Consider the following 27403-nt stretch of genomic DNA (forward strand, 5'->3'; position numbering starts at 1 on the left):
TTCCCTCTCGTCCTGTCCCCTGTCCCTTGGGAGAAGAGCCCAGCTCCTTCCTCTCCACAACCTCCTCTCAGGGAGTTGCAGAGAGCAATGAGGTCTCCCCTCAGCCTCCTCTTCTCCAGGATAAACACCCCCAGCTCTCTCAGCCGCTCCTCTTGTTCTCCAGCCCCTTCCCCAGCTTCGTTGCTCTTCTCTGGACTCGCTCCAGAGCCTCAACATCCTTCTGGTGGGGAGGGGCCCAGAATTCAAGGATCCGAGGGGCGGTCTCGCCGGTGCCGAGTGCAGAGGCCGGGGCGGGGCCGGGGCAAGGGTCGGGGCCGGCGGCAGTAAGGGGGCAGTAAGGGAGCCGGGGGGAGCCGGGGGGTGGTTGCTTTGTGGCGCTCCGGGGCGGCTGGGGGGGGGTTTGGGGAGGAGGGGGATGCCGCCGGGCCGGGGGGTGCTCTAACGGCCCCGCTCCCGTGCAGTGTCGGCAGCGAGCGCCGCGCGGATCCGGCGGGAGGTGCAGGTGAGGGGGCAGCCGGGGGCCGCCTCGCCCCCATCGTCCCGGGAGCCTCCTCTTCCCCCCCCACCGCGTCCCGCACCCCTCCCGGCCCGCAAAGCCGTCGGCAGCGGGGATTCAATCCCAGCTACAGACCAGGGGAAGAGGGGCTGGAAACTGCCTGGAGGAGAGGGACCTGGGGGGGTTGGTTGAACAGGAGCCAGCAGGGGCCCAGGGGGCCAAGAAGGCCAAGGGCATCTGGGCTTGGAGCAGACACGGCGTGGCCAGCAGGGCCAGGGAGGTTCTTCTCCCTCTGGAGAGACCGCTCCTCGAATCCTGGGGTCAGTTCTGGGCCCCTCCCCACAAGAAGGATGTTGAGGCTCTGGAGAGAGTCCAGAGAAGAGCAACGAAGCTGGTGAGGGGGCTGGAGAACAAGAGGAGCGGCTGAGAGAGCTGGGGGGGTTTAGGCTGGAGAAGAGGAGGCTGAGGGGAGACCTCATTGCTCTCTCCAACTCCCTGAGAGGAGGTTGTGGAGAGGAGGGAGCTGGGCTCTTCTCCCAAGGGACAGGGGACAGGACGAGAGGGAATGGCCTCAAGCTCCACCAGGGGAGGGTCAGGCTGGACATTAGGAAAAAATTTTTCATGGAAAGGGTCATTGGTCCCTGGCAGAGGCTGCCCAGGGAGGGGGTTGAGTCCCCTTCCCTGGAGGGGTTTAAGGGACGGGTGGACGAGGTGCTGAGGGACATGGGTTAGTGATTGATGGGGATGGTTGGACTCGATGATCTGGTGGGTCTTTTCCAACCTGGTAATTCTATGATTCTATGAATGCAGGATTACTATGGCAAGGAGCTGCAGAGATCGGAGGACCTGAAAACCAAGGTGTGCATGACCTCAGCTGGGCCCCTTCCCAAGGTGCTGAGCGATGCCCTGGGGCGCGTCCACGAGGAGGTGGCAGCCAGGTGAGCCCTGGGTTGTCCCCTCTGCCGCTGCCTCCTCACAAGGCAGCCCTGCCCTGGCTCATCACAGCCTCCCCCAGGTGCTACAGCTGCGGGCTGGTTGTCCCGGAGTGCCTGGAGTCGTGCCGCATCCTGGACCTGGGCAGCGGCAGCGGCAGGGACTGCTACCTGCTCAGCCAGCTGGTTGGGGAGCGGGGCCACGTCACCGGGATAGACATGACCCAGGGCCAGGTACGGCGCAGAGACCACCCGTGCTTCCCGCCATCCCCCTCGGGATCCTCTTACCTTCGTCCCCTTCCTCATCCCAGGTCGAGATGGCAAAGAAGCACATCGCCTACCATATGGACAAGTTTGGCTACCAAAAGCCGAACGTGGAGTTCCTCCAGGGCTACATGGAGAAGCTGGGTGATGCTGGGCTGGCTGATGAGAGCTACGATATTGTCATGTAGATATATTGTCATATCATCATGGAATGGCCTTAAGCTCTGCCTGGGGAAGTTCAGCCTGGACATCAGGAAAAAAGTTTTCACAGAAAGGGTCATTGGTCCCTAGCAGAGGCTGCCCAGGGAGGGGGTTGAGTCACCTTCCCTGGAGGGGTTTAAGGGACGGGTGGATGAGGTGCTGAGGGACATGGGTTAGTGGTTGATGGGAATGGTTGGACTCGCTGATCCGGTGGGTCTCTTCCAACCTGGTGATTCTGTGATGTGGGTATCAGGCAGGGCGCTGCTGCCACGGGCCCCTCTGCTGCCTGGAGCCACGAGCTGGGGTCCAGGTCTTTGTCCCATCAGGTCATCCGCTTCAGGAGCACGTGTTAGGGAAGGGCAAATCCCAACACGGAGTCTGGGCTAGAGCCTGGGAATGTAGAAACTGCCCTTTTCTTGGTCCCATCAGCATTTGTAAATCCTGCATGAAGTGATGGGATGTGCAGCAGCTGGTGGTGCTGAGTGCATGAGAGGCTGCAAATGAGGCTCGGTCTCCTCCTCCACAGCTCCAACTGCGCGATCAACCTCACCCCTGACAAGAGGGCTGTGCTGCGGGAGGCTTACCGCATGCTGAAGGTAACGCTGGGGCCAGTGCCCGCAGCGGGAGCAGAGCGGCTTTGGGCTGGTTTTGCTGTTGGGGCGCCACTGGGATGTGGCAAATGGGATCCAGCACCGTGGAGCTGCAGGATGGGGCCGGGGAGGGCACCTCTGCAGACGATCTCGAGCAGGGTAGCACTTGGAGTGCCCAGTTCTCCATGCCTCTTTTGTCCTGTTGCTTCTTGAAGTCTCCCTTCATTCCTCGCTGTCTTCCAGCCTGGAGGAGAAATGTACTTCAGTGACATCTACGCCAGCCAGCAGCTGAGTGAGGCCGTCCGGAAGCACAGGGTGCTGTGGGGTGCGTAGAGCTCAAGGATGAGGGATAGCACGGGATGGGGGACTGGGCCTTTGCCTCCATCACCTGTGTCCTTGGTCTCATGCCAGGGGAATGCCTGGCGGGAGCCCTGTACTGGAGAGACCTGTACAGCATTGCTGAGGAGGTGGGGTTCAGCCCCCCACGCCTGGTCACCGCCAGCCCCATCACCATTGGTAACAAGGAGCTGGAAGACATCATCGGTGAGGGTCCTGCCAGGGACCACTGGCTCTGGGCGGCTGTGGGGAGCTGTGTTGGGAGCCTCGGCTCTGACAGCTCCCAGCCCGGCTGCTCGGTGCCCAGTCCACCAGCTCCTCCCTTGCAGGTGACTGCCGCTTCGTCTCTGCGACTTTCCGCTTGTTCAAGGTGCCGGAGAGCATCCAGGCCACACCGGGACAGGTCATCTACAATGGTGGGATCGTGGGGCACGAGCAAGAGCTGGTGTTTGATGCCAACTTCACCTTCAAGGTGCGGGGTGGGGCTCCCCCAGATGCTGTCCTGGTCTGAAGGGATGGGGATGGGGCAGAGCTGATGAGGCAGTGCTGCTCAGCAGCGTCCTCTGTGATTTTGGGGGTAAGCTTTGGTACAAGGGGTGCTGGGTGGGTGCAGAGGAGCTGTATAAACCAGGGGAGGTGCCAACAGGAGTGGGAAAGAGAGCCAGACCCATGCATTGCATGGGCTGGGAGCAAAACATCCATGGTGGCTTCACGAGTAGATTTGGAGCCTGGTCACTGTGGGTCTTTCTCAGGGTTTGGTCCAGGCTGTTCCTCTGTTTTCATCCTCCTTGTCATCTAGCTTGGTGGCTGGTGTCTCTGGGCTCTATGTCCTGGGCCCTGCCCTGTGACCATCCCTCTGCCCCCAGGAAGGAGAGGTGGTGGATGTGGATGCCGAAACGGCCGCGATCTTGCAAAGCTCCAGGTTTGCGGAGGAGTTCCTGATCCGAGCCGGCGGGGCTGAGGCTGCTGCACTGCAGGGGTGCTGTCCCAAGGCTGTGAAGGTTGGTAGCAAGCAGCTCCACCGCCGGGTTCAGGGATAGGGACATGGATTTCCTGTGCCATCAGAGGTGCTGTGGGGTTTTAGAGGGACTGTGACATGACACCAAGAGTCTTGTGTCCTTCTGGGTTGGGCAGGAGCCCATGGAACACCAAGGGTGGTGCCCAGTGCCTGAGTTTGGGCACCCCAGTGCAGGTTGGAGCCCTCCAAAGCAGGAGGGTGCTCTAACGTGTCCGTGGGAGCTGCCAGGGCTGAGAGCTGGGCTTGCCTGAGGTCTCCCAGGAGGAGACATCCTTCTTCTGAGATGATGACTGGGGAGAGCTTATCCCTGCAGCTCCTTCCTGCCCATCACTCCCCCGGCTGCTGATGTGAGTTTGGCCCTGACTGCCAGCCCTGACCCTGCAGCACAAAGCACCTCTATCTGCTGGAAGCCTCTCTCCTCCTCCCCTCAGCGGTCCTTCCAGCCTGTAGGTCCTCCTATCGGCCAGGAGGAGCTGGGATCATCAGTACTTGGGGGAGATAGATAACACCCTGCAGCTGCGTGTCCCTGGAACACAACCTTGTGCTTGGGGAGGTGGATATCTTCTTGGATCCCTATCCAAGCAGGAGACATTTCTCAGATAAAAGTAGAGCCGAAGTTCCAGAGAAGCTTTCGGCATTCTCCTTGCAGCAAGGAAAAGCAGCTGGTGTGGTCCTGGGGCTGCCCCCACGGTAGCTCCAGGGGGGTCTGCTTGGGGTGTCCTGCTGGCAGGGTGTGAGCAGGAGGGAAATGCCGCTTTCCTGGGGTGCCTCTCGCTTCCCTCAACCCGATCCTGCCGTGGGTTGTTCTCTGCCCTTCAGGAGAAGATCCGCGATCCCTTCCAGCTACTGGAGTGGCTGGCGGCCCCTGGTCCTGCCTGTCATCCCGGTGGAACCTGTGGTCCGCGGGGTTGCTGCTGAGTGGTGGGCGATGCCCCAGCGCTGGGAGATGCCAGCGGAGCAGGAGGACGTGGCCCCAGCAGTGTGTGTGGCTTTTGCCAGAGAGCAAATAAACGGCCAGGCTCGAAGGCTGTGTGCTTGTGGCTGGGACCCGTGGGACCCGTGGGATGCTGGGCTTCCCTGTCAAGGCTGGTGGGGCAGGTTGTGACCTGCTGTGGAGAGGATGGGCAGCCCCTCACTCTGGGGCTGGCAGTGGCCTTGTGTTTCAGATGTGTAGGCAGGGATGGTCTCCATGGGAAATGGTTTGTGGGTTCCCATGTGTGGAGCAGCAGGGCGTGGGTTTGGCAGCATTTGCGTGCTGGTGTTTAGTCCATGGAGCAGAGCAGAGACGTTTGCAGAAGGCAGAGTGTGAAAGGAGAGCCCGACCCTGCGGCAAACACCCCTGTGCATGAGTCTGGCTCCAATTTGAGGTCTTTGGGAGCCCACAGCTGGGACGCAGATGCTTCTGAGAAGCGAAGGGCACAGCCATAAGCAGTGCAATTGCTTTTTTCCTTTTTTTGATCTCCCTGTGCTAACCCTGCATGCACTCAGGGAGCCACAAGCTTCCACTAGACAAAGCCCATGCGAGCTCCTGGCAGTGGGCTGAGCTGCTCAGTAAGGGCAGCTGCAAAGGTGGATGAGAAGGACCAGTCACCTCCTGGGGGCTTGGCCAGCTCTGCTTTTCCATGAAGAACTCAACGCAGCGTGTGGGGGGCAGAGGGATGGCTCTGTTATTTGCTGTCAGGTCGGGAGACGTTCCAAGCGCGGCTCCCCACACCTTATCTTGCTTACAGCCCCTTCCAGGAGACTGGAATTTCTCTCCCTTTCCTTGCAGCTCCGCTGCTGTTTCTCTTTTCCCCTGGACTCCATCTAGCGGATAAGTCCCGGGTGCCCTGCAAGCATCACACCCGCAGAATTTAGCAGAGAAATGCAGCAATTCTGGAAATCCAGAGACCTGGCTGGCCACGTCCTGCAGGCTGAACCATTCAACAGCTCTTGGTGTTCTCTGTTGGAATCAAAGCTGCAGAATACCTCGTCTTGGATGACATGGCTAGAAAAGGCTGCCTGCCGCCTGTCTCAAGGGAGATAATGAGATGGTTAGAGGGGAAGCTTTCAAATCCCTGGTAAATGTAGCTCCCAGCAAGAGCCGTACCAGGACACTGGGCCTCCAGTGTTAACTCCTGACAAAATCTGGATCATTATAAAATATGAGGATTGTTAAAATAATTCCAAGGTTTAGAAAGGATTTCCTAAGTGACCCAGACTGCTTAACCTGCCTTTTGGCATCAGTAAAATAGAGGAGTGATTAATTCACAGTTTAAGGATTAAACATATAACTGATGCCCATAAACATGGTGTCCTGGAAAGTTACGTTACCAGGCTTCCGATGAGACTATGGGTCTCAACTATGTGATGTACAAAAATTTACAAGTCCCTGGGTTTAGAGCTATGCCGTGATTTAAACAAAATATCCTTGGTGCTATCTGAAGCAAACAGGCCAGGTAGGAGCTGGTTTCAGGCAGGTAGAAGCTGGCAGACCAGCCTCAGGGCTATGACCTGGCAGGTGAGAGGAACTCTGAAAGGTGTGAAAGGTGATGGGATATTGCAAAGACCTGCTGAAAACACAAACAAGATGCTGTTTAATCCTCCCCTGCATGATCCTCTTCCGTGATTACTTACAAAAAAGACTTTTCTCAAAGTCCCCAGCCTGCCCACCCTGGGAGGTTTGCGGCAATTAGCTTCTGTAATCAAAGAGAGCCTTCCCAGTGTGAAGAGAAGAGCAGATGGGTTCAGGGGGTCCTAACTACAAACCCCTTCATGAAAAAGGCATGAGTGCCTGCCAGGGCTTTTCTGCTTTCCTGGGGGGAGAGGTGCCCTCAGTGAGGTCCCTCCTCCCATATGCATACGGAAAAAAGCCACAGCTAAATGCCACTGCTTTTGCATAGCACTGTTTTTTCCAGATTCTCAGCATTTTGGGGAGGAAGCAGCTGAGAGGACTTTTCATCGCACTTGCCTTTGATTTTGAGCACTAGATAGGGGTCCTCACCAGGATCTGAATGTGGGGGGGTCTGCCTGGATTTGCTTGTACATGCACAGCCTTGGGGTTCTCTGTCCCCCCAGCCACGCAAAGAAGAGGTCTTGCAGCCGTGTCTTTTGTGAAGAACCCCAAAATAACCCGTCCAATACCCTGGTCTGGTTTTATGGTGATGGTAGAGATGGATGTGAAGCTCCTCAGGCTTGGTGTCCTCCCTCTGCGGGCACGGAGGGTGCTGTGAGGGCAGGGAAAGCGATGGATGTGGTGCTGGTGCTCTGATTCACCCTGGGCTGTAGGGGAGGTGATCCTCGAGTCCCTATAGCAGGGAGTTACCATGGCTCTGGGGCATCTCACCCCTTCCCACGAGAGCAGGCCTGTGGAACTGCTCTAGGATGACTCAAATTGTGACTATGGCCCCAGAGCACTGCTCGTTGCTCCGCACTGTATTGGGTTGTGTTGTTTAATTGCCTGCTTTTCCATTTTCCACACACTTAAAGAGAGAGGAGGCTGTTTTCCTCCTCAAAAGGGTCTTCCTGAACCCAGAACATGGTCTCAGCTGCCTCAAGCCGTACTGGATGCCCTGTTCATCTCTGGAATTCTGAACTGCCCCTGCACTGTCCTCCTCCCAGATGGAGACAGGGCTGTGTCGGTCCAGCTGGGATCCAGCACGGCAGCGGTGGCTTTGGAAGGAGCCCGTCTCTCCTGGCAGTGGGACAGAAGCAGAACACTTCAGTAACAGGTCTTTTCATGAGCCCTTTGTGCCTCATGGAATCATAGATTGCTTTGGGTTGGAAGGGACTTCTACAGGTCATCCAGGCCAACCTCCTGCAGGGGCAGGAACATCTGTCCCAAGTGACAGGGACAGGACGAGAGGGAATGGCCTCAAGCTCCAACAGGGGAGGGTCAGGCTGGACATTAGGAAAAAATTCTTCACAGAAAGGGTCATTGGGCAGTGGCAGAGGCTGCTCAGGGAGGGGGTTGAGTCCCCTTCCCTGGAGGGGTTTAAGGGACGGGTGGACGAGGCACTGAGGGACATGGGTTAGTGATTGATGGGAATGGTTGGACTCGATGATCCGGTGGGTCTTTCCAACCTGGTGATTCTCTGATTCTCTGATCTTTAACCACATCAGGTTGCTCAGAGCCACATCCAACCCGTCCTTGAATGTTTTCAGGGATGAGGCTTCTGCTACACCCCCGGACAACCCGTTCTAGTGTTTACCACCCTCCTTGTGAAAAATACCTTCCTTATATTCAGTCTAAATCTACCCTGTCTGGGTTTAAAACTGTTAACCCCTGTCCTGTCCCTGTGCCCTTCCTCAGCTTTCCCTTGGGCCCCAGTTCAGTGCTGGGGGGTCTCTCTAAGGTCTCCTTGGGGCTTTCCCTTCTGTGGGCTGAATCCCCCGGCTCTCTCAGCCTGTCCTCGCGTGAGGGGAGCTCAGCCCTCTCCTCATTTCCGTGGCCTCGCCTGGACTCCCTGAACATTTCATATTTAACATTTAGCGTTTAATCCCGCTGCTCCCGCCGAGCGAGGCAGCCCAGGGCCGCGAGGGGGCGCGGCGGCCCCGCTGCCGGGGCGGGGCGGGGTGTGTTGGGGGGGGGCAGCGGGCCCGCCCCGCGCCATCATTGGTCGCGCCCCCTCCCCCCCCCCCCCGCCACCCCGAGGCCCCGCCCCGCGCACGCGGCGGAGTCACGCGCCTCCCGGGGAGGCGGGGATGAGGGGGCGTGGCCTGTCTGGGGCAGGGCCTCCGTTTGGCTGTGCGGGGGGCGGGGCCTCAATCTGAAAGGGGCGGGGCTTTGGGGGCGGGGCCGGGCCGCCATTGGCGGAGGGAGATCGAGGGGCGTGACCTTAACCGAAGGGGGCGTGGCCTGACGGGTCCGCCCCCTCCCCGAAGGGGGCGTGGCCTGCAGTGGGCCGGGCTGCCATTGGCGGAGGGCGGGCGAGGGGCGTGGCCTCAATCGAAGAAGGGAGGGGGCGTGGCTTGCGGAGCGGGGCAGGGCCGCCATTGGCTGCGCGGGCGAGGGGCGGGGCCTCGTCGGAAGGGGGCGTGGCTTGCCTGAGGCCCGTCCGCCATTGGCCGGGGCGCGCGGGGCGGGCCTCGCCGCGGGGGGCGGGGGGCGGTCCGCGGGTAGAGGCGGCGCTCGGCTCGCCCCGGCCCGGCAGTCGCTGCCCGTCGGGTCCCGCGGGCAGCCGTGCCCGCCGCCGCCTCCTCGCCCGCCGCCCGGGGAGCCGGGGCACGCCGCAGGCGCCGCGCGGCGATGCGGGGCCGCGGCGGCGCCGAGCCCTGACCAAAGATGGCCGCGCTGCCCGGGGGGAACATGGCGGGGGGCGGCCGGGGGGCGCGGGCGCCGCTGCTGCCGCTGCTGCCGCTGCTGCTGCTCGCGGGGACGCCGGCCCGGCCGCCCCCGGCCGCCGCCGCCGCCTCCGCGCCTCCCGCCGCCGCCGCCGCCGTGGCGGAGGAGACGGTGATCATCGGCCTGCGGCTGGAGGACACGGACGACGTCTCCTTCATGGAGGGGGGCGCGCTGCGCGTGAGCGAGCGCACGCGGGTGAAGCTGCGGGTGTACGGGCAGAACATCAACAACGAGACGTGGTCGCGCATCGCGTTCACGGAGCACGAGCGGCAGCGGGGCGGGCGGGCGGCGGCGGCGGCGGCGGCGGCGGGCGGGGGGCGCGGCGGGGCCGGGCCGGGCGGCGGGGCCGCCCCGCAGCGCTGCGGCATCCGCACCTCGGACATCATCATCCTGCCGCACATCGTGCTCAACCGCCGCACCTCGGGGATCATCGAGATCGAGATCAAGCCCCTGCGCAAGACGGAGAAGAGCAAGTCCTACTACCTGTGCACGTCGGTCTCGGCCCCCGCCGCCGCCGCCCTGGGGCCCGGGGCCGCGCCGGGGCTGGCGGGCGGCGAGGGGCCCGCCGGGCACCCGCCCTGGGGAGAGACCACCTGGATCTACCACGACGGCGAGGACACCAAGATGATCGTGGGCGAGGAGAAGAAGTTCCTGCTGCCCTTCTGGCTGCAGGTCATCTTCATCTCGCTGCTGCTCTGCCTCTCGGGCATGTTCAGCGGCCTCAACCTGGGCCTCATGGCGCTGGACCCCATGGAGCTGCGCATCGTGCAGAACTGCGGCACCGACAAGGAGAAGAACTACGCCAAGCGCATCGAGCCCGTGCGCCGCCAGGGCAACTACCTGCTCTGCTCCCTCCTGCTCGGCAACGTCCTGGTCAATACCACGCTAACCATCCTGCTGGACGACATCGCCGGCTCTGGGCTGGTGGCTGTGGTGGTCTCCACCATCGGTATCGTCATCTTCGGCGAGATCGTGCCGCAGGCCATTTGTTCTCGGCACGGCCTGGCCGTGGGCGCCAACACCATCTTCCTCACCAAGTTTTTCATGATGATGACCTTCCCGGCCTCCTACCCCGTCAGCAAGTTGCTGGACTGTGTCCTGGGCCAGGAGATCGGCACGGTCTACAACCGTGAGAAGTTGTTGGAGATGCTGCGAGTCACCGACCCTTATAACGACCTAGTCAAGGAGGAGCTCAACATTATCCAAGGAGCCCTGGAGCTGCGCACCAAGACGGTGGAGGATGTGATGACTCCTCTCCGAGACTGCTTCATGATCGCTGCCGAGGCTGTGCTCGACTTCAACACTATGTCCGAGATCATGGAGAGCGGTTATACCCGCATCCCTGTTTTCGAGGGTGACCGCTCCAACATTGTGGACCTGCTCTTTGTCAAGGACCTAGCTTTTGTGGACCCCGATGACTGCACTCCGCTCAAGACCATCACCCGCTTCTACAACCACCCGCTGCACTTTGTCTTCAACGACACGAAGCTCGACGCCATGCTGGAGGAGTTCAAGAAAGGTGGGCTCGTGCCTGTGCCGGGGGCATGGGGTGCTGCTCGGTGGTGCTGAGCATCTCCCTTCCTACGGCGAGCTGGCTGGGGGTGCGAGGAAGCTCTGCAGAGAGGTCCTCTCGGGTTACTGCTTGCGGAGGGGTGCGGGAAGGTGCATCTGGGACAGAGAGGGGCCTGTGTTTAGGCGATTGCCAGATCTGCTTGTTCCCGGGGCCAGAAAGCTGATCCGCGGCTGGTATGTGCCCCCGGCCTCTTTTCCCCACTGCACTGGGATGTGTGTGTGGGCACGGTGCCAAGCAAGGTTGTTTTCTTTCTTGCTTTTTTTCCACTCGTCCGTCCGTTATAGCGCGAGCCGCTGACGGGAATCTGCGCCCGTTACTTGGCTGTGTCTTCCCCGTGCTTTTTCAGCTGGCCTGACAGTGAGGAGCGGGTGGGCTGCTCGGTCGGGTCACCCGTATCTTTCGGGCTTAGTGCGCGCACACGTGCTGAGATAAACAAGGCGGTTTAGCTCCATTCATAGGCTCAGCCGTCTGACCGCAGCTCTGTGCTCGTGTTGAGTTGTTTTGATTGACGCTTTGATCTGGTAACTCATAAATACTTTCGGGGTCTTAAAATATATTCAAAAGCACCCGTTGGTGCTGCACTTCAGTTATGCGTCTTTTTCCCCAGGCTCCCCCCCAACAGACACGACTCTTTCTGCCTCTCTGGTGTAGCAGATGCATTGGTTGCATCAGAAGGGAACTGTCTTAATTGTAGGAGGTGTTGACCTGATGAATGCATCTTAATTCGTGTCGTAAGCTTTTGCTTATGAGGAAAGAAAATACTTTTCTTTCCCTTTAAAAACCTGTTCTTCTCTGCAGGTCAAGTAATAATAATGATGCTGTATGGCTTGTGCAGGGAAGTGCTTGCAAAGAAATAGTTAAGTGACATTTCTAACAGACGGGATGTATGGATTCCTGTGCTGGAAAACTGAAGGCAGTGGGAGTGCCGCGGAGCTGATCGTACCCAGGGAGATCTGATCAAAGTGCCGCCAAGCAGCTTGGTCTCTGGCTGAAAGAGGAAATCTCTGCAGCTGCCTGGACCCCACAGTTGGGCTAACAGGGAATGTCTGAGCTCACCTTTAATCAATTGCAAAAGTTATCCTGAAAAGAACTTTGTAGATTGGCGAATGGTCTTTCTAGGTAGTAAAATTAAATTAACACTGAAATTTCAGGTGCTGTTTTGTCAACATGCTGAACTTTGGCAGCATGGCATTGGATCTGTTTCTTCCTGCTTAACTCTGTTTTGGGGGTTTGGAAGGTTACACCATTCGTTTCCTCGTCCTTCTTTCATCTTCACAGGTGAAATGGGGGGCATCCTCCTGCTTTCTACTAACCTGTGCAGCAGTGGTTTCCTTTCTCTCCTTCTGCCTCTGTGTAGTGATGGGGAAGTCTTACTTGTTTGGAGCTGTCGAAGGAGAGGTGAGGGAGAGCATCCCTCGGCTGTGGTTTCTGCACTGCGGGATCTGCAGCTTGGATCTGGGAAACTCAATTATGTCACTTAACTGTTGGCTGGTTAAGTTGGGTTTCACCGCATGTGTGGGCATGGGGTTCTTTTTCTCTACTCCCCCGCCCCCCCATTATTCAGACTCCAGATAGAGTCATGGCATTCTTAACATGTAGTGAGACTCGTGTTTTTTCTAGTTTCATTTGTAGCGATGTGTCTGAAGAAATAACTATTATGTTGGTTGCTTTATTTCCCCTGTCCTAAAGAGATTAAATGCACTGCTGCATGTTAACGTAGGAGCCGTTTTCTTTAATAGCTGGGTGAATTAAGCGCACATTTTAATCCCCCAGGTGTTGCTAAGCTAAATATGCCTCCTTACAGTTCCTGCAGCTTGTGCTTAAAATAGACTTCTTAAAAATTCCCTTGGCTGGCTTGAAAGGTGCAGAACAGAGATTGTTTTCCTCCGTAGCCAGAGGACTTCTTTGCCTGCACTAGGAAACATCCCAGTAGCACAAGTTTAGGATGACTCCCTAACGCATGTCTTCCCTCCCAAGATTACAGCATCCTGGAATAGGCTCTGCAGTTGTGAAGTAATTCAGGCTAGTTTGATTGCACTTCCATGTTTACTCCGTCATCGCTGTGCTGGTTGGTCTGTGTTGACAATCCCTGCTGTTAGGATCAGCTCTGTGCTAACTGGTTTCTCTCTAAAATGCAGATATGGTGGAAATAAATGGCTTCCTTTGTGTCCTTTGAAATGAATGTAAATAACTTGATAGCTCGCTTGATCTGGCATAGCGCGGTGTCTTTTGCAAGAGTTCTTCAAACTTTCTTCTTCAGAGCTACCTTGCCAAATTCCCGTGAGAATGTACAAATTAAGGGTGAGAATCAAATTGCGTGTTACTCCCGGGTGAGCCTTGAAAACAAATAAGCTTACAGTTTTTAATCATTCCTTTCCCATCGCTTTGACCTTCTGCCACGGTAGGCTTGCTTCAAAACTCATATGTATGTTGGGGTATTTTTTTTTGTTTTGTTTTTTCCGCCCAGGTCCCTGCTACCACCGTTTGGCGCAACAGGCAGCTCCGGTGATAGTGCTGTCAGTCAAATACTTTAATCACTTTAGAGGGAGAGTCTTGGGTTTTAAGAAGTTTGGTAATCAGCTGGGGAGGAGGGGTTTTGAAGCTTGCTTTTGGGCAGGAGCAAAACATAGATGACCTAAACACAGAATGAAGGCTTAGGAGGAGGAGTTTAAAAGCCAAGCACAGCAGGATGCGTGTCCTTATGCTATTGTGGAGGATGGAATGGGTAGTTCTGTACTTGTTCTGGTGCTTAGGCTGAACAGCTAGAGGATTTGCTGGTGGGCCTGTTATTAATGTTCTTTGCCCACGATTGCAAAATAAGTATCTGTTTCACTTCCGTGCTGCCAGGCAAGAAACTTAATTTTGAGAGCTGCAGCACATTCCCATTCCCCTGTTGCTCTAATCTCTTAAAGCGTGAATAAATGTGATGTCTGAAGCAGTCTGCAAAAAAAGCTTCCAAAAAAAAAAAAAAAGCCTGCAAAAAAGCATTGTTTACTTACAAATAAATAAACAGCTTTTGCAGGAGGGGCAATTTTCTGTTCCCATTGTCAGATCTCAAACCTCTCCCAGCACTGTCAAATCTGTTTGAGCTACAAATTGAGCAAACTGAGTGAACTTGCATGAATTCAGTCATTCAATTTAATGCAAAGAAATCTAAGGTGCCCTTTCTGCTGGCCTAGGAAATGTCCTGCCTGACTTTGCTCAGCACAGAGGGGTATCTCATTGAAATAAGCCCACTCCCAGCTAATCTGACGTTGGCAGTTGCTGTAGAGATGTTACCTGTTCCAGGATCGATTTGTGTCCCGGCTCCTAAACTGCAGCTGTGAGTAAATGAGCAACATTCATTTTTAGAAAGAAGCTAGTAAACTGTCTCCATTGGTTTGCTTTTTCCTTGTTGACAAATGTGAGGGCCTTTTTCTTTTTTTTTTTCTTTTGTTTTCCCTTCCCGTTTTTGACAGTTTTCCTAGGTCCCTGCTCAAATGCTGTGTGGCACTTGCTCTTGGTGTTTTTCACCGGCAGATCTCTGCGTGCGAGAGCCTCAATCCAAAGTGTTCTATTTCTAGCTCCCTGGCTGCCAGAGCTACAAGAATTTGGCTTGAAAAGCCTGATGTTGTAGCACTAATATTTTAAGATTGGCCCACTTTCTACAAGCCATTGTATCTCTGCTTTCCTGGTGGCCTGGACAGCGTTGGAGGGCAGCAGTTTCTCAGTCAGTCTTCCTTATCTGGGGACTTTTAAATCACATATTGTGATCTTACCTATATCTGTCTCCCCTATTATGTTATACTAAATATCAGAATTAATAACTTGTTACAAAGAAGTGACAGAAACTGTGTCCGTCAGTTCTGAGCTCCTTTTCTGAATCACATGGCAACCTTGAGAAAATTCCTTATTAAAGTCAGAGACAACTGGACCTTAAAAGATTTTTCTATCATAAAAACCTTGCCCGAGTTAACTTGATGATCTTTTTACCCTCTTTGTCTCAGTCTGTTTTTGATACTGTATGTGTTTGGTGTCTCTATTTAGTGTGGACGTAGGACCTGGAGAAAAACTCTGTCCATTTCTTTTCTAGTTCTTCTTTCTTCTCCAGAGAAAACGAAGCCCCAGCATCCTGAAACCTAAGCCCCTTTAGTTTTGAGGGAGCAGAGAAGAATACCTAGACCTATTTGCTCCTCTTCTGAGTGCATAGATCTTCTTTTTGGAAGCAGGGAGGACGGCAAGTGATTGGTAACCCAGAGATCTGAAGTTCTGCATTCCTGTTGTTGGTCTGAGGGATTTTTCTGTTACTAGGTCACTTACCTGCCTGGTACAGCTCTAACACAGGCTTGTAGGTGGCTTCTTTCCCATTCGCTTTCGGGTTTTATAGCTTCCCATCCTACTGAATCAGAGTCCAGGCTTCCCATCAATAACCTTTATTTATTGGATCCGAATGCTCACTTTCTAGTTAAAGGTTGTCCATCTCCTCAGCCATTTTTCTGTGTAAGCGTTTGACTGCAGCATTAGGAGAAACTGGAAGAAACTACATAAATCTCTTCTGGGAATATTAAAGTAAAACACCTTCTTGGAAAAATATGTAATTTTCGAGGCTACTTGGCTAACAAAAGTCACCTCCTCTGATTCTTTCAGGGAAATTCATGTAAAGGGAAGGGTCTTGGGGAGGTCCAGTGTGGAGACTTCTTTTGTGTGAAGAGAGTAGAGGAGTGGTAGATGGGAGGGAATTTGCCACCGAGATACGGAAGACTTTGCATGATATGCCCGCAGATTTGTTCCGTGAACGAAAATTGCATGTGGGGGTTGGGGTAGCCTCGTGACAAACTGTTTCTTGGCTGTCTGACAGCGTAGCACCCGCAGGTACTGCGCTGCCAAGAGCTTTGCTGGCCTTGCAGAGCTCCTGGGGGATGTGTGCTCGTTCCACTGGAGAGGAGCGGATGTGGGTTACTGCAGGCAGCCCTTCTGCTGGTGTGCTGAGGGGAATACGTCAAGGAGAATGCATCAGAGAACAGCTCCAGTTCTTCCTGGGCTCCCTACTGTGAAGCTTTTCTAGGGACCGGCAGAAGAAGAGACGCTGCTGGAGAGCAGCAGTGCTTCTTCACCCTGGTCTTGGTGAGGAGCCCAGCTGGAGGTTCCGTTCAGCTGCTGAGAGTAGAAGGAAACATGTAGTTCAGGTGACTGGCAGGGAGAGGATTAAGTGAATTATGTGGCTTGAGCAGGAAAGGTTTGAATCTGATGCTCGTGTCGGGTATGATTCTTGCTTTGCTTTTTAACCGATTGCTAGCAACTCTTGTCATTCAGCAAAGACAAGAAGTTGCCGTTTCCTCCTCTCAACTGTTTGCTAATGCTTCCCTGCAATGAAGCTGATGGGAGTGAATTCTACAAGTGAACATGTTCCTATCTGCTTTCTCTGTATCTGTAAAGGTTATCTGTAATAGGCACAGATGTAAACTTCAGGTCAGTCTGTGTAACCAGCAGCATTTCACAGCCAGTTTTGGAGCAGAATAGAGAGAAGAGGCAGAATATCAACTTGTGAGAAAATTCAGTGTGCATGAAAATGATCAGGTAGTTTAACGATTGCCATATTCTTTCAGGGCTGAGATTTTCTTGACTTTCAGTATTTCCCTGCCAACATGAGGTTCTGAAGAGCAGAACTATTTCTTGGTGAACTTCAGTTGACTTGAAGGATGTAAAAACAGTGACAGCAAACCTTCCGCAATGGTATGTGTCTAACAATGGCTCTGGCTGCTTAGAGAAGCTATAAGAAAAAAGCAAATTTATTTTGTTCACCACTGAAGCTTACTGACCTCATCAGGCTGCAATTCTGAAAGTTCTGCAGCTAAAGATCCTGTCTTTATATTAAATAGCCCTGGGTGCTTATTTCTTTCTGTGAGTGTGTATAATCAACACTGAACCTTTGTCAGCTCTTGCACGCAGACAAACAGAAATAGTGGGATATCTCCTGTCAGTAGTAGTAGTGCTGGTGGCAGGAAGAGGTGGATCTAAAGGTTTCATTTCTAACCATAACCGCTGTATGAAGCCATCCAAAGGTAGGTTTTATTTGGGCAGGCTGTGCTATCACTATCTAGCTGGTACTTGAGCAAATGGGGGAGGTAGCCACCTCACACTTCATGTATGTTGTAAGCCCCAGTCCCCTCCTTTATTGAAGGAACAGTTACAGTGAGTGGGAGTTTGTTGGGGATTGCTGGAATCAAAAGAATCCTTAAGGTTGGAAAATAACACTAAGATCATCAAGTCCAACTGTCAGCCCAGCACCACTGTGCTCACTAAACGATGTCCAGAAGTGCAACATCTGCATGTTTTTTTGAACACGTTCAGGGATGGTGACTCCACCACTTCCCAGGGCAGCCTGCTCCAATGCTTCACCAATCTTCCAGTAAAGCAGTTTTCCCAATGTCCAATCTGAATCTCCCCTGGCACAACTTCAGGCCATTTCATTTTCTCCTAACACTTCTTGCTTGGGAGAAGAGACCAGCTCCCGCCTCGCTGCAACCTCCTTTCAAGTAGTTGTAGAGGGTGATAAGGTCTCCCCTCAGCCTTCTCTTCTCCACCTTAATCAACCCCAGCTCCCTCAGCTGCTCCTCATAAGACTTGTGCTCCAGACCCTTCACCGCCTACTGGGTAACTTATCTTGGGGCATCAGTGCCATTAATCTGTTGAGAAGATGTACTTACCTTTCTGGTGTTGACCAGTGTCACATTTTGTCTTGTTCAGTTGGAGGGCAGACATTCTGATGCAGAGAAATTAAGACCTGGAGAACTTGAAGTCTCTCTGCTCCACCTCTTTTAATATTAAGCATACATTGCCAAGTATTTAAGAGTCCTGAGTCTGTTTTATAGATGCTTAGGTACCATCAAGTAAGCCTAGAATGAAATGAGTGGCCAAGCAGTGTGTTGAATGAGTTTGCATCTCATCCTGCCTTGCTTTTTCTATTAATACTTAACAAGAGCTCACTTCTTAATTAGGCTGTGTGCCTCTGCAGAGCAGTGGTGCAACTGTCAGGCCTAGGTAGACCAATTGTACTTCTAGTGTTGAGTCTGTCCCAGTGTCACTAATGGAGCTTGTAAAACCAGCCCTTAGCATTGAATACTGCAGTGTTCTGAACCATGCTCGGGTGCGCATGACCTGGTGCTCCTGTTTATTTGACAAGGTCCTGAAATACAGTCTGCCAACTACAAATACGAGTGTAAATATGTGGTGCTAATGAGCTACGTGGCTAGCAGTCCCAGATCAGCTGGTTGATCCAGCCTGGCTCCTGCAGAGGTCACTGAGTCATTTCAGGACTCTGGTGATGGTGTTTGGTTTCACTTTTTCTATGATGATATATTGCTGAAAAGAGATACGTAAATCTGTCATTAACCTTCTTCTGGTGGAATCCACCTTTTCCCTTAGCCTGGGAATCAGCATGACCTAAGAGCCGCTGGCAAAAGAAGCTGTGCTGAGAATAAACTAGAGCGAAGTGTGATGTTACAGAAAGCGTCTGTGAGAAGGACATGAAAAGTAAAGCTGGTTAAGGAGCTAGAAGGGATGGAGATGACCTGCTCACCTCAGTGTAGATCTTCTTACAGAGAGGTATGTTTAGGGAGGAGAAAGGAGTGGCATGGAAGAGGTAAGTTGAGAAGCCCCTTGGTGTTCAAAGTGTCTTTTTGTACAACATAGAATAATGAAATTCTGATTCTTCATAACATTGTTATGAGTTGAGGCAGAGAAACTGAGGTCTACTGAAAGATTTCTTATAGCTTCTTTAAAAAAACTCACCAAAACGACAGAACACCCACCAAAAAACCCCGCTAATGTTATGAGTCCAGGGTGTGCATTGGTACAGTGTCTTTTACGAAGTGAACTTGAAGTTGCCAGGTCCCTGTTCGGCACTCCAACTCGAAACACAAAGTTGCAACATCAGAAGGATAGATGACAAAGACATCCCTCATGCTTGGAGGGGAACTGGATGTTTTTTTGACCTGCCACTGGAGTTGCATGTATCTCATGTGCTTAACAGTGCCTGTCTTGGCTTATATTTACATTCTTGGTCCCAAATAACAGAGGCTTTGGTTCTTTCCAAACTTGTCTTCAGTGGCTCTTACTTTTTTTGTCCTCCTTTACTCAAAAGTGCTCTCTTCCCAGTTGACAGCTCTGTCTGTAGTAGCTTTCCACTCTGAAGAGTCATGAGTAGGGGCCCTTGGAGACCTTTGAGCCATTGCTCTTGTGTTTTGTGATTAAATTGCCTGGGATCTTTCCAGAATCCAGCCAGTTTTCCCTGAAGAGAAGAATGACTCGGGATTTGCCACACTTCTGTGCACGACCTGTAAATGCAAGATATGTTTCTATGTCTGTGTTGGCTGACGTGTTGGAGATTAGGATTCTTACAAGGGTGGTTGTGGTTATTTCTGCGATTAAAAGACATCAGTCTTGCTCTTTACCTACTGATGTTATCATCTGCTTGAGAGGACTAGCAAAGGAATACTAGAAAAGCAACTTGTCTTGTAATGAAGTTGTCTTAAAATACCCAAGGGCTAGATTGAACAGAAACCTCAAAGCTAATAAAGCTTGTGTGAATGAGACTTCCTTGTTGCCTCTTTGTATCAAGGCATTTTGCTTGTAAATGTAGTTGGGCACAATAATTTCAGTGTTTAAATATGAAGCAACAACCCTTCTCATCAAGGAATTGTGCTTTGAAGGGCAGAGTAAATGTGATGCCTGCCAATCTGGGAACTGTAACCTGATGATTATGGAGGCCTCAAGAGTTACAAGTTAACGTGATTCTGCTGCAGTTACTAATTAACCGAACAAGTGCTTTGCTCCTGCCAAGGGAGCTGGGGCCAGAAGATGAGCACATACATTTAGTACAAAAGATCTGTATAGTTTTGTTTTCTGTAATGCTTTCCGTTGGGATTGCACCATTCCTTTGTTGGCAGTCCTAAAAGGATCTGCTCTTCCAGTGAGAGCAGTGCCCTAACGATGCTTTCTGCAGGGTGAACTGTACCATCAAGACCAGGCTCCTACTTGCTTGAGGTTCCCTCCTGCAGCAAGTGTGAATAAAAGTTGTAGTTTTTTAATAGTGAGTGTTTTGTGGTGGTTTAATCTCTTACAGTGATATGACAAAGTCATCCATGACTGCATATCTTTATGGAGATGAACAAGGCTTTATTTTCCACACTTGTCCATGCTGATAGGGCAACAAAATGCTGACTCTGCCTTAGTTGTGGATATTCTGTTGCCAGCAAACAATTTTAAGACTGTTCTTGCCATTTCTGGTTTCCTTCTAGTACTCCACCTCCTGCCTGCCCTTTGCACCGAGGGGTTCAAAGTGCAGCCCTTGGCTAAAAGTGAGCCTGCAGGACCCCTTTCCATGCAACAGTTACATGAGGACAAAGATGATCAATTGCCCACTTTTATTGCTTGTGAGTTGCATGTCAGCAGTTTCTAGGCTCCTACAACAAAGGAAGAAAATCTGCTGGTGTGAACTTGTTCTTGATAAAAATTTACAATCTGGCATCGAAAGTAGGTGTGGTTGTGGGTTTTGGGCAAGCTGCAGGCTTCGTTCTTCCTATCTAGCCTGGGACATCTTTCCGTTGGAAGCAGGTACAGCTCTTGCAGTTACAATTCCCGTACACAGCAAGTGCAGACAGCGACATTCTGTTGATATTACAGGGCATCTGGTAAGAGGCTTCAGTGAAATTTTGTGCTAGCTGAGGTAGGCCTATGTTGTGACTGAGAGTTGTTCAGCAGCTCTAACTTGGAGCTCCAAGGGACTTCACTAAGTTTTCATTTCAAGGTGGATAAATTAGTATGGCATGTTTTGCCATGTGAATTTGTGTGTGTTCCCCCCTACGGTGTAACTGAGGTATGTGTTCTGATAAAGCTTATTGACTTTCAGCTTTTAGTTAGTGTCTTGATGTAATAAGAGGGGAGGGGAGAGGAAGCATCTCTCAGGATACCCGTTACATGAAGCCTTACTGCCTAGGTCTTGTTTTTCCTGCGGCAGAGGAGAGAGGAGTAAGAGATGCCTTACTGGAAGCTGGGACAAGGGTCTTGTGAGGAGTTCACCATATAGGCTACATGGTTGTAGCCCATGTAGGATTTGTGCTGCTCCTTAAATGTGATCTGAATGTTGTTGTGTGTTGGTTCCTTGCCCTCATGGGAATACCTTTCATCTTCTTGTTGATCTTCTAGCTTGCCTGGAGCCTTTTGGAGTGTTTAGGCTTGAAAACACTTGATAACTCCACAGCAAAATTCAAGGACTTCATACTGCTTGTTGGGGGTGGTTGTTATTTTTTTTTTTCTCTTATTGTTGAAGGTTTGCTTGCACTATGTGAATGGGATTTTTCCCAAAGAAATCAAAATCCTTATCAAAATTGTTGCCTGTTTCTCTCTTACTGAAAATCCTGTACAATGTATGTTAGTACATTAGCTGCTAAAAGTCTTGAGTGCTCATTTGCAGGAGAAATGAGAAACTTTCTTGGGTGATGTATCAAAGAAAGCCTGCTTCTGTTCCTTCCTGTGACCCTTGCGGAGATCACAGCGTGCTTAAAGCTTTATTCCTATTCCATGCAATGGAGCATCCCTCTATCATAATCGGGACTGACAGTTTTGTAGGGCTTTCTGTTCGGTTACAAAGGCCCGGGGGGATGATGATCACCAACATGGGATTGCTTTGCCAGTAGCTTACTGGTTTAATCCAGCTTGTGTTGTATTGATTGACAGCGCCCAAGAAGAACCTGGAACTGCAGGAGTTGCACCGTTCAGCCTGTAGGCAGTCTCAGTGGGGGGTGAAGCTTCCCAACGTGGGAATTCCCTCAGGTTAGAGCTTGAGGAAGGCAGCTGAGGCAGTGAGAAGACTTAATTACCTGCAAAATGGATGCAGTCTCCGAGAACTACAGCAATCTGTTACTTGATGCCAATCGCAGGGTGAGTGCGACTGTAGTATGTGCAGCCAATGTGCAAGCAAATACAACAGCTTTCTTCTTCTCTGCTTTCTCCAGTGCCTCTGGGGTTAAGAGTGGGGATGAAGGTTTCCCTGTGTGGTGTGATGCACCACAGACAGGAATCCCAACCTCTCCTACTCCTCTCTGTAGGGACGCACCTGCTGTGTACAGGATTAGAGGTCCACTAGGAGAGTTCTGATGTCAATGGCTCTATTCTGTTAATGTGGGTTTTTCCTCTTTCCAGAACAGCTGTTTTGAATTTTCCAGTTTTTGCTGTAATCTTTGAACAACCTTTCATTTTTGTTATTGAGAGAGAGAGACTGGGGAAGAGGAGAGGGGGAGACACACATATATTTGAGTGTTGCAGGCATTTTCATTTTGGATTCCTGGCCTGGAAACTGGGTTTAAACTTGTTGCTTGCCTGCTGTTTGAACCTGGTCCAGTGGTAAGAGGCTTTAATACATTTCTTCTTTGCAAATCATCAACCTCACATTTTCCAGTAAAGGAAAGAATTTGGGAGTATAGCTTCCACGAGTAATAGCCCTCTCAGCACCATGCAATGCACAGGCTCCAACCAAAAAGTTCCAAGGAAAATATTCAGAAAGGAGGAAGTGTGTCCCTGACTGTTTTTACTGGGCTTTGCAGAGAGATTGATGTGCTCTTTTTTCATGTAGACATGCAGCCATCCTAGAACTAATAATTGAGAAGTGCTTGGGAGGCTTTAAGGAGGATGCTCTGCAAAGAGACACCATGAGGAAGCTGGCAGGGACTTGGGTGGCATTTACACTGAGCCTGTGTCTCTGTCTGTTTCCTCTGAAAAGTACTAAACCAGTGGTGTCCTTCCAGTTTTCAGAGGAAGCTTCAACATGAACATTCTTTCAGGAGGGAGTGAAGTTCCTTAAACTCAGCCTCATTTGTTAAATTAATCCTTATCTTAACTCTCCTCTCCCATGCTGCAGCTAGTAGTGGTGACAGGGAATGAGTGTGTACTGTGACTAAACATGTGCTCCCACAGCTAGAGGCAGCAGGCAGGTTCTGGGAGCAAGAACTCTTGCTGTGGTAACGCTTATGAACAATTTTCGTAACAAAAGAAATTCTTGTCTCTGTTTTCTGTGGCTTTGAGGATGATTGGGGCATAAAAAACCTGAAGATATGACTGGATGCAAAAGTTCCTGCAGATAGGGACAGATTATTTTTTAACTTCATAAAACTGAGTTTAAAGCGTACAGATTTAATTTTCCTATTCCTGTTTGCTTGTTTCCTCAAAAATGGAGAAATGACCCAAAGAAATCAAGGTATAACTACTTCAAGTGAGTTGCAAACTGGACAAGGATTAAGTGGAGGGTTTGATCTTTCAGATTTTGTAATGCTATCCAAAGTTGTATAGAGGCTGGTGGCATCTCCTTATGCCTCAGTTACTTTGTGCTAGATTGAGGACTAATTTTTGCCCTCTTCCCTTGTATAGATGGAATGGTTTTTGTGGCAGGTGCTATGTTTCAGCTTTTCTTCTGTAATTTAAGGTATAAAATAGGAGTTTGGTTTAACCTTCATGCAGTAGCCTCCCTGTGTGATGATTGCAACTTTCTTTAGATTTACAGTTCCTCCAGTGACTCAGATTTTGTTTCTCTTGCCCTTGAGGTCCTTGGCTGTCAATGTCTTTATTCAGTATTTTCACTCTCCTTTCTACAGGTCAATGTGTAGCTCTGCTGGCACTGTTTGTTGGCACAAGGTGAGGGAAATCGGAGAGAGACTAGGAGGCAGTAGCAACTCATGAGATAAGGCCATCTCTTAGACAAGTGTGCGGAGACACAGTTAAGGTGAATGCCCCAATGGTTAATGCTTTATTCTGTATAGCTTTATGGGTACTAAAATTGCTGCTCTAAAGTTCATTGTCGAGTGCTTTCTAACTTCATAGTGACACAGAGGGGTTTGATCTGTTGGTTTTTTTCCTTCTTGTGTCAGAGGTGTAATTTATCCTTTTATCCTGTGCTGCTCGGCTTTGTTTTCAGACAGTTTTAAAGTGATGTCCAGTTTAGTATTGATTATGGCCTAAATATTTTTCTGTTTTGCTGGGCTGCAAACCTTGTAGTCAAGTCTTTAAATGGCATGCCTGTTACTGCTTAAATTCCCTGGTTTGAGGGATGTGCAAGTAGCTCTCCTTTTTTCTTGTCGATGACAAGGTGGTAACCAAAGTGCAATTAAAAACCTAGACTCCCTCATGAGCCAGGAAGCCTCCTGGTGCAGCTGGAGAGTTGTTTGTTACCCCAGAGGGTAACACAACAGTGTTCCTCAGTGTCATCTGTTCCAAGGAGTCTCGAGCGGGCTGGGTAAGAGGGATGCAGCGACATAGATCCGTGTCTGTTCTCACTGCTGGTGAAATTTGGGATGAAAGGGATGGTTCACTTGGGGTTTTCCCCTTATTCCATGTGTGACGCTGCAATATGGGGAAATAGCAGCCACTGACCTGCTCTTTGTCAGAAGTTAAGGGAGTGTGCAGGGTTAGTCCTCATGATGGTCCAGCTCTGCTCTGGGGTGGTGCAGGCTGCCTCCTCGGTGTGCTGCTCGCTCTGTCCTGCTTTTGCTGGGTGTCTTGGCAGAGACTGGATTCTGCCACTTCTCTGATGGTTGTGTTGGGCCCACGTGCACATCGGCATCTGGGCTGGACTCTCCTCCATGGCACAAAATTCAAAGAACCTGTGTCCTGTTGATATCGCTATCACTATGTCTCGTCAGGCTTCCATTAATGACTGATGTCTGATTAGAAGTGTCTGTTATTGCAGAAGCTCAGTGTTGGACTCTTGATCAAGGGCACCATTGTGTTGTGCTAGAATGAAGAGTTTTGCCGTGGTAGTGATTGTATTGGTCTGTCCAGCTCCATCCTGGTTCTTTATTGTTTTCTTTGATGTAGGAGAGAGGAACAGAATGCAGGAGCTGATAATTTTGCTGCTTGTCCCATTCAGAAAATAGATGTGACTGGAACAGTGGAGATGGGGTGCATTTTCTTACTGCCAGAAATGACAGAAATACATTTCTGATTTCAGAAAAAACTACTTTTCTTTAATTTTCACTCCCTTTATGTTGGAGCAGAGAGGTGAAGGCAGTGATGGTAGGATTAGGTAGGGCTGCCTTTGAAGGCTACGCAAAGAATAGATGGGAGTGTCGCAACCTTTGAGTTGTTAACCTTTTGAAGTCGCATGGGGTGGATGTCTCATTACCCGTGCACCAACACATGCATATTTTTACCTGTGACATACCAAACAAATTGCCTTCTGCCTCAAAGATGGTGAAGGGTTGTTAAACCTGTTGGACTTCAAGGCAGTCATTCTGGGGATTCTCTTTATCTGCATGCGTGAGGGTCAGGAGATCTGCAGAAGCCACCCTCCTCTTCCCGTGTCTGACCAGTGCTTAAGGCGAAAGCTCCTGTGTTGGGCAAGAGGTTTCAGTAAGTGCTTACAGAAATAGTGGTAGATCGTCCCTCCAGGGTCGAGTAAGGGAGCTGCAATGCTTGTGGGGAAATCTGCAGCCGTGATTGAACATGCCAGTGACGTCTTACGTTAGGGAGGGTGCTCGAGTACAATGTTTGAAGATGTTATTAAAGGAGAAATTGTGCATTAAATCAGGTTTGCAGTTCATGATATAAAATTTGATGCTATAGTTACTGCTGCTTGATATGTGTAAAAAATGCTTTGCCATTTTTTGAGCCAATTGCCATGTGTTTCTTGCTTTCCCTATCAGAATAGACTGGTTTTAACATAGGTAGCTGGCTGCATTAGTGTCTGTTGAAGTGCTGCCTTCGGCATGCAGAACATTTATCTGCATCATGTACACATGGACGCGTGATCATGTTTCTTGATAGGTAGCACACCTGGAGCAGGTCACAATAATATTAAGCAAAGCTATGAGCGTTTCTGTTTGCTTCTATTGTTTTTCTTCCAGATATTGCGAACTCCCGCAGACTTGGGTATTGAGGTGGGTGGGGTGAATCGAGAAACTCTAGAAAAAGGAGGAAAGCAAGTAAAGTGCAGTTGTTCAGTGCGTGGAAGATTGAAACATCAAATAAAGAAAATGAAAATTATTGCAGAAAAATAGAGGGGAGGGAAGTAGAAACAGAAAGACCTGCTGATTGTAATAATCACTGTAGATGTCTAACCTCCTCGTCGTGACTTGCAGTTTGTGCTCGCCTGTGTTTTTGGTGTGTCTCAGTGACCCATTAATGTCACTTAAACAGGTGCCGCATAGACACAGGCAAATGAGCTTTCTTCTTGCTGTTCCACCAAAGGATATGACTCATTGCTGAAGTGATGGTTCATTTAGCGGAGCAGTTAAACTAAAAATATGGAAGATGTCAGGGTTTACAGTGATAGCTGTTTCATCTGGATATTTTTTGTGTTATGGACGTGGCATAAGGAAACTTTTGACTGTGGACACTGGTCTTAGGAATTGGCTTGTAGTCACAGGTTTAATTTATGTGAGCCTTGTAATGCAGGAAGGTCCTTGGTAGTGGAAGTTGAGCTAGATTTGAACCCACAGAAGATTGACTTGGTCTTCTAATCCGTCAGCTCATTCTTCACTCCTGTTTTCTGTTTGGATGTTGTAGTTTTGAGATGTTTTTGGAAAGGGTACTAGGAAAACTTGCAAACATTTTTCAGACAAAGATGGTTTGTCTTCATGGCTGGGAGGGTTCATTTGGACACTTGCTCTGAATTTTTTATTGTTTGGAAAACTGAAGTTCTTAGAAGTTACATGGCCTTGGTTTTCTTTGTTCTTTTTTCTCTCTCGGACATCTGTATCAGCTCTCTCACCGAGCTCTTTATCTTACTTAGCTTTTCTGTGGATGCCTGGAGGCCTTGGCTCACATTCTCAAGAGTGTCCACTGGTTCAAGAAGCCATTGCTGCTATCAAATTACCTTGACAGCTGTTGTCCCATTTCATATTTGCCATCCCCTCCCCCTGGCTCCATTGTGATTTTTGGCAGAAGCTGTGGCTATTGAGCAATAAAACTTGGATCTGAGAATCCTGTTGCTGGTGGGAAAATGAGATGAGAGCATGCTAGCTAATGCTTTGCAACTTGACTTCTTGCTGATGTATAATCAGTAGCGTCTTTATTTAAAAAAAAACCTAGCACTGGCTACTCTGTGGACTGAGAGGATGGCTCATTTACTGTTCATTTGGAGTTGCGTGATAGGTGCCGGTCTCTTGACATAGCACAGTCTATACTGGGATGTAAGTGACCAGAAAAGCCCTTGATTTTGAATCCTTAACAAATGTCTATGCATAAGGTTTGCATAACAGGTAGGATGCTTGTGTTAATGAAAGTAATCCATAAGGGCGTGACTGACTTTGTCTTCATGTCAGTTTTTGTTGATGATCCTGCTCTGCTTAGCCTGGAATAGATCTCCTGTAGGACCATTTAGTCGACATTTAAGATGACCCTGTAAGAAGCAATTGGTCTTGCTTGGATTTGAGTTAACAAAATGCAGAGGTAGTGTTGGGGACTCCTTTGTGTGTTTTTGGGGATTCCATTGCCTTTCTTTCAAATGCAACCACAAACCACTTCTGACAACTGAAGGAAATGGTGGTGATCCTGGGACCAACCATCATAACAGAGCTGCCATCCTGGTAAACCTTCGTCTTAAGATGTTTTGTGTTTCCTTTGTCAGTTGTTTGAGAAGTTGGCAGATGCACGGCATGTTTTAATCTCTAGTGATCATTCTCTTGTCCTTGTTGGAGCAT

The 27403-nt window shown here is 50.7% G+C and overlaps 2 protein-coding genes across 2 annotated transcripts in view; both read left to right on the plus strand.

Annotated features, from left to right (window-relative positions):
• The first annotated feature begins 430 nt into the window (after nucleotides 1-430).
• On the plus strand, nucleotides 431-4862 carry AS3MT (arsenite methyltransferase). The gene is made up of 10 exons (XM_069863220.1): nucleotides 431-502; nucleotides 1307-1434; nucleotides 1512-1662; nucleotides 1740-1876; nucleotides 2420-2489; nucleotides 2727-2808; nucleotides 2895-3026; nucleotides 3149-3291; nucleotides 3686-3820; nucleotides 4657-4862. Exons 2-10 carry the CDS (start codon nucleotides 1361-1363, stop codon nucleotides 4753-4755), a joined length of 1023 nt encoding a protein of 340 aa, XP_069719321.1. The 5' UTR covers nucleotides 431-502; nucleotides 1307-1360; the 3' UTR covers nucleotides 4756-4862.
• Nucleotides 4863-8978: 4116 nt separating this feature from the next.
• Nucleotides 8979-27403, plus strand: part of CNNM2 (cyclin and CBS domain divalent metal cation transport mediator 2) — a 107538-nt gene continuing 89113 nt past the window's right edge. The window contains exon 1 of the mRNA XM_069863825.1: nucleotides 8979-10679. Within this exon, the coding sequence (XP_069719926.1) occupies nucleotides 9101-10679 (1579 nt within the window). The 5' untranslated portion in view covers nucleotides 8979-9100. The remainder of the gene's footprint in view (nucleotides 10680-27403) is intronic.

The sequence above is a fragment of the Phaenicophaeus curvirostris genome, chromosome 9 (assembly GCF_032191515.1).
Source record: "Phaenicophaeus curvirostris isolate KB17595 chromosome 9, BPBGC_Pcur_1.0, whole genome shotgun sequence".
In the NCBI taxonomy this organism is placed as follows: Eukaryota; Metazoa; Chordata; class Aves; order Cuculiformes; family Cuculidae; genus Phaenicophaeus; species Phaenicophaeus curvirostris.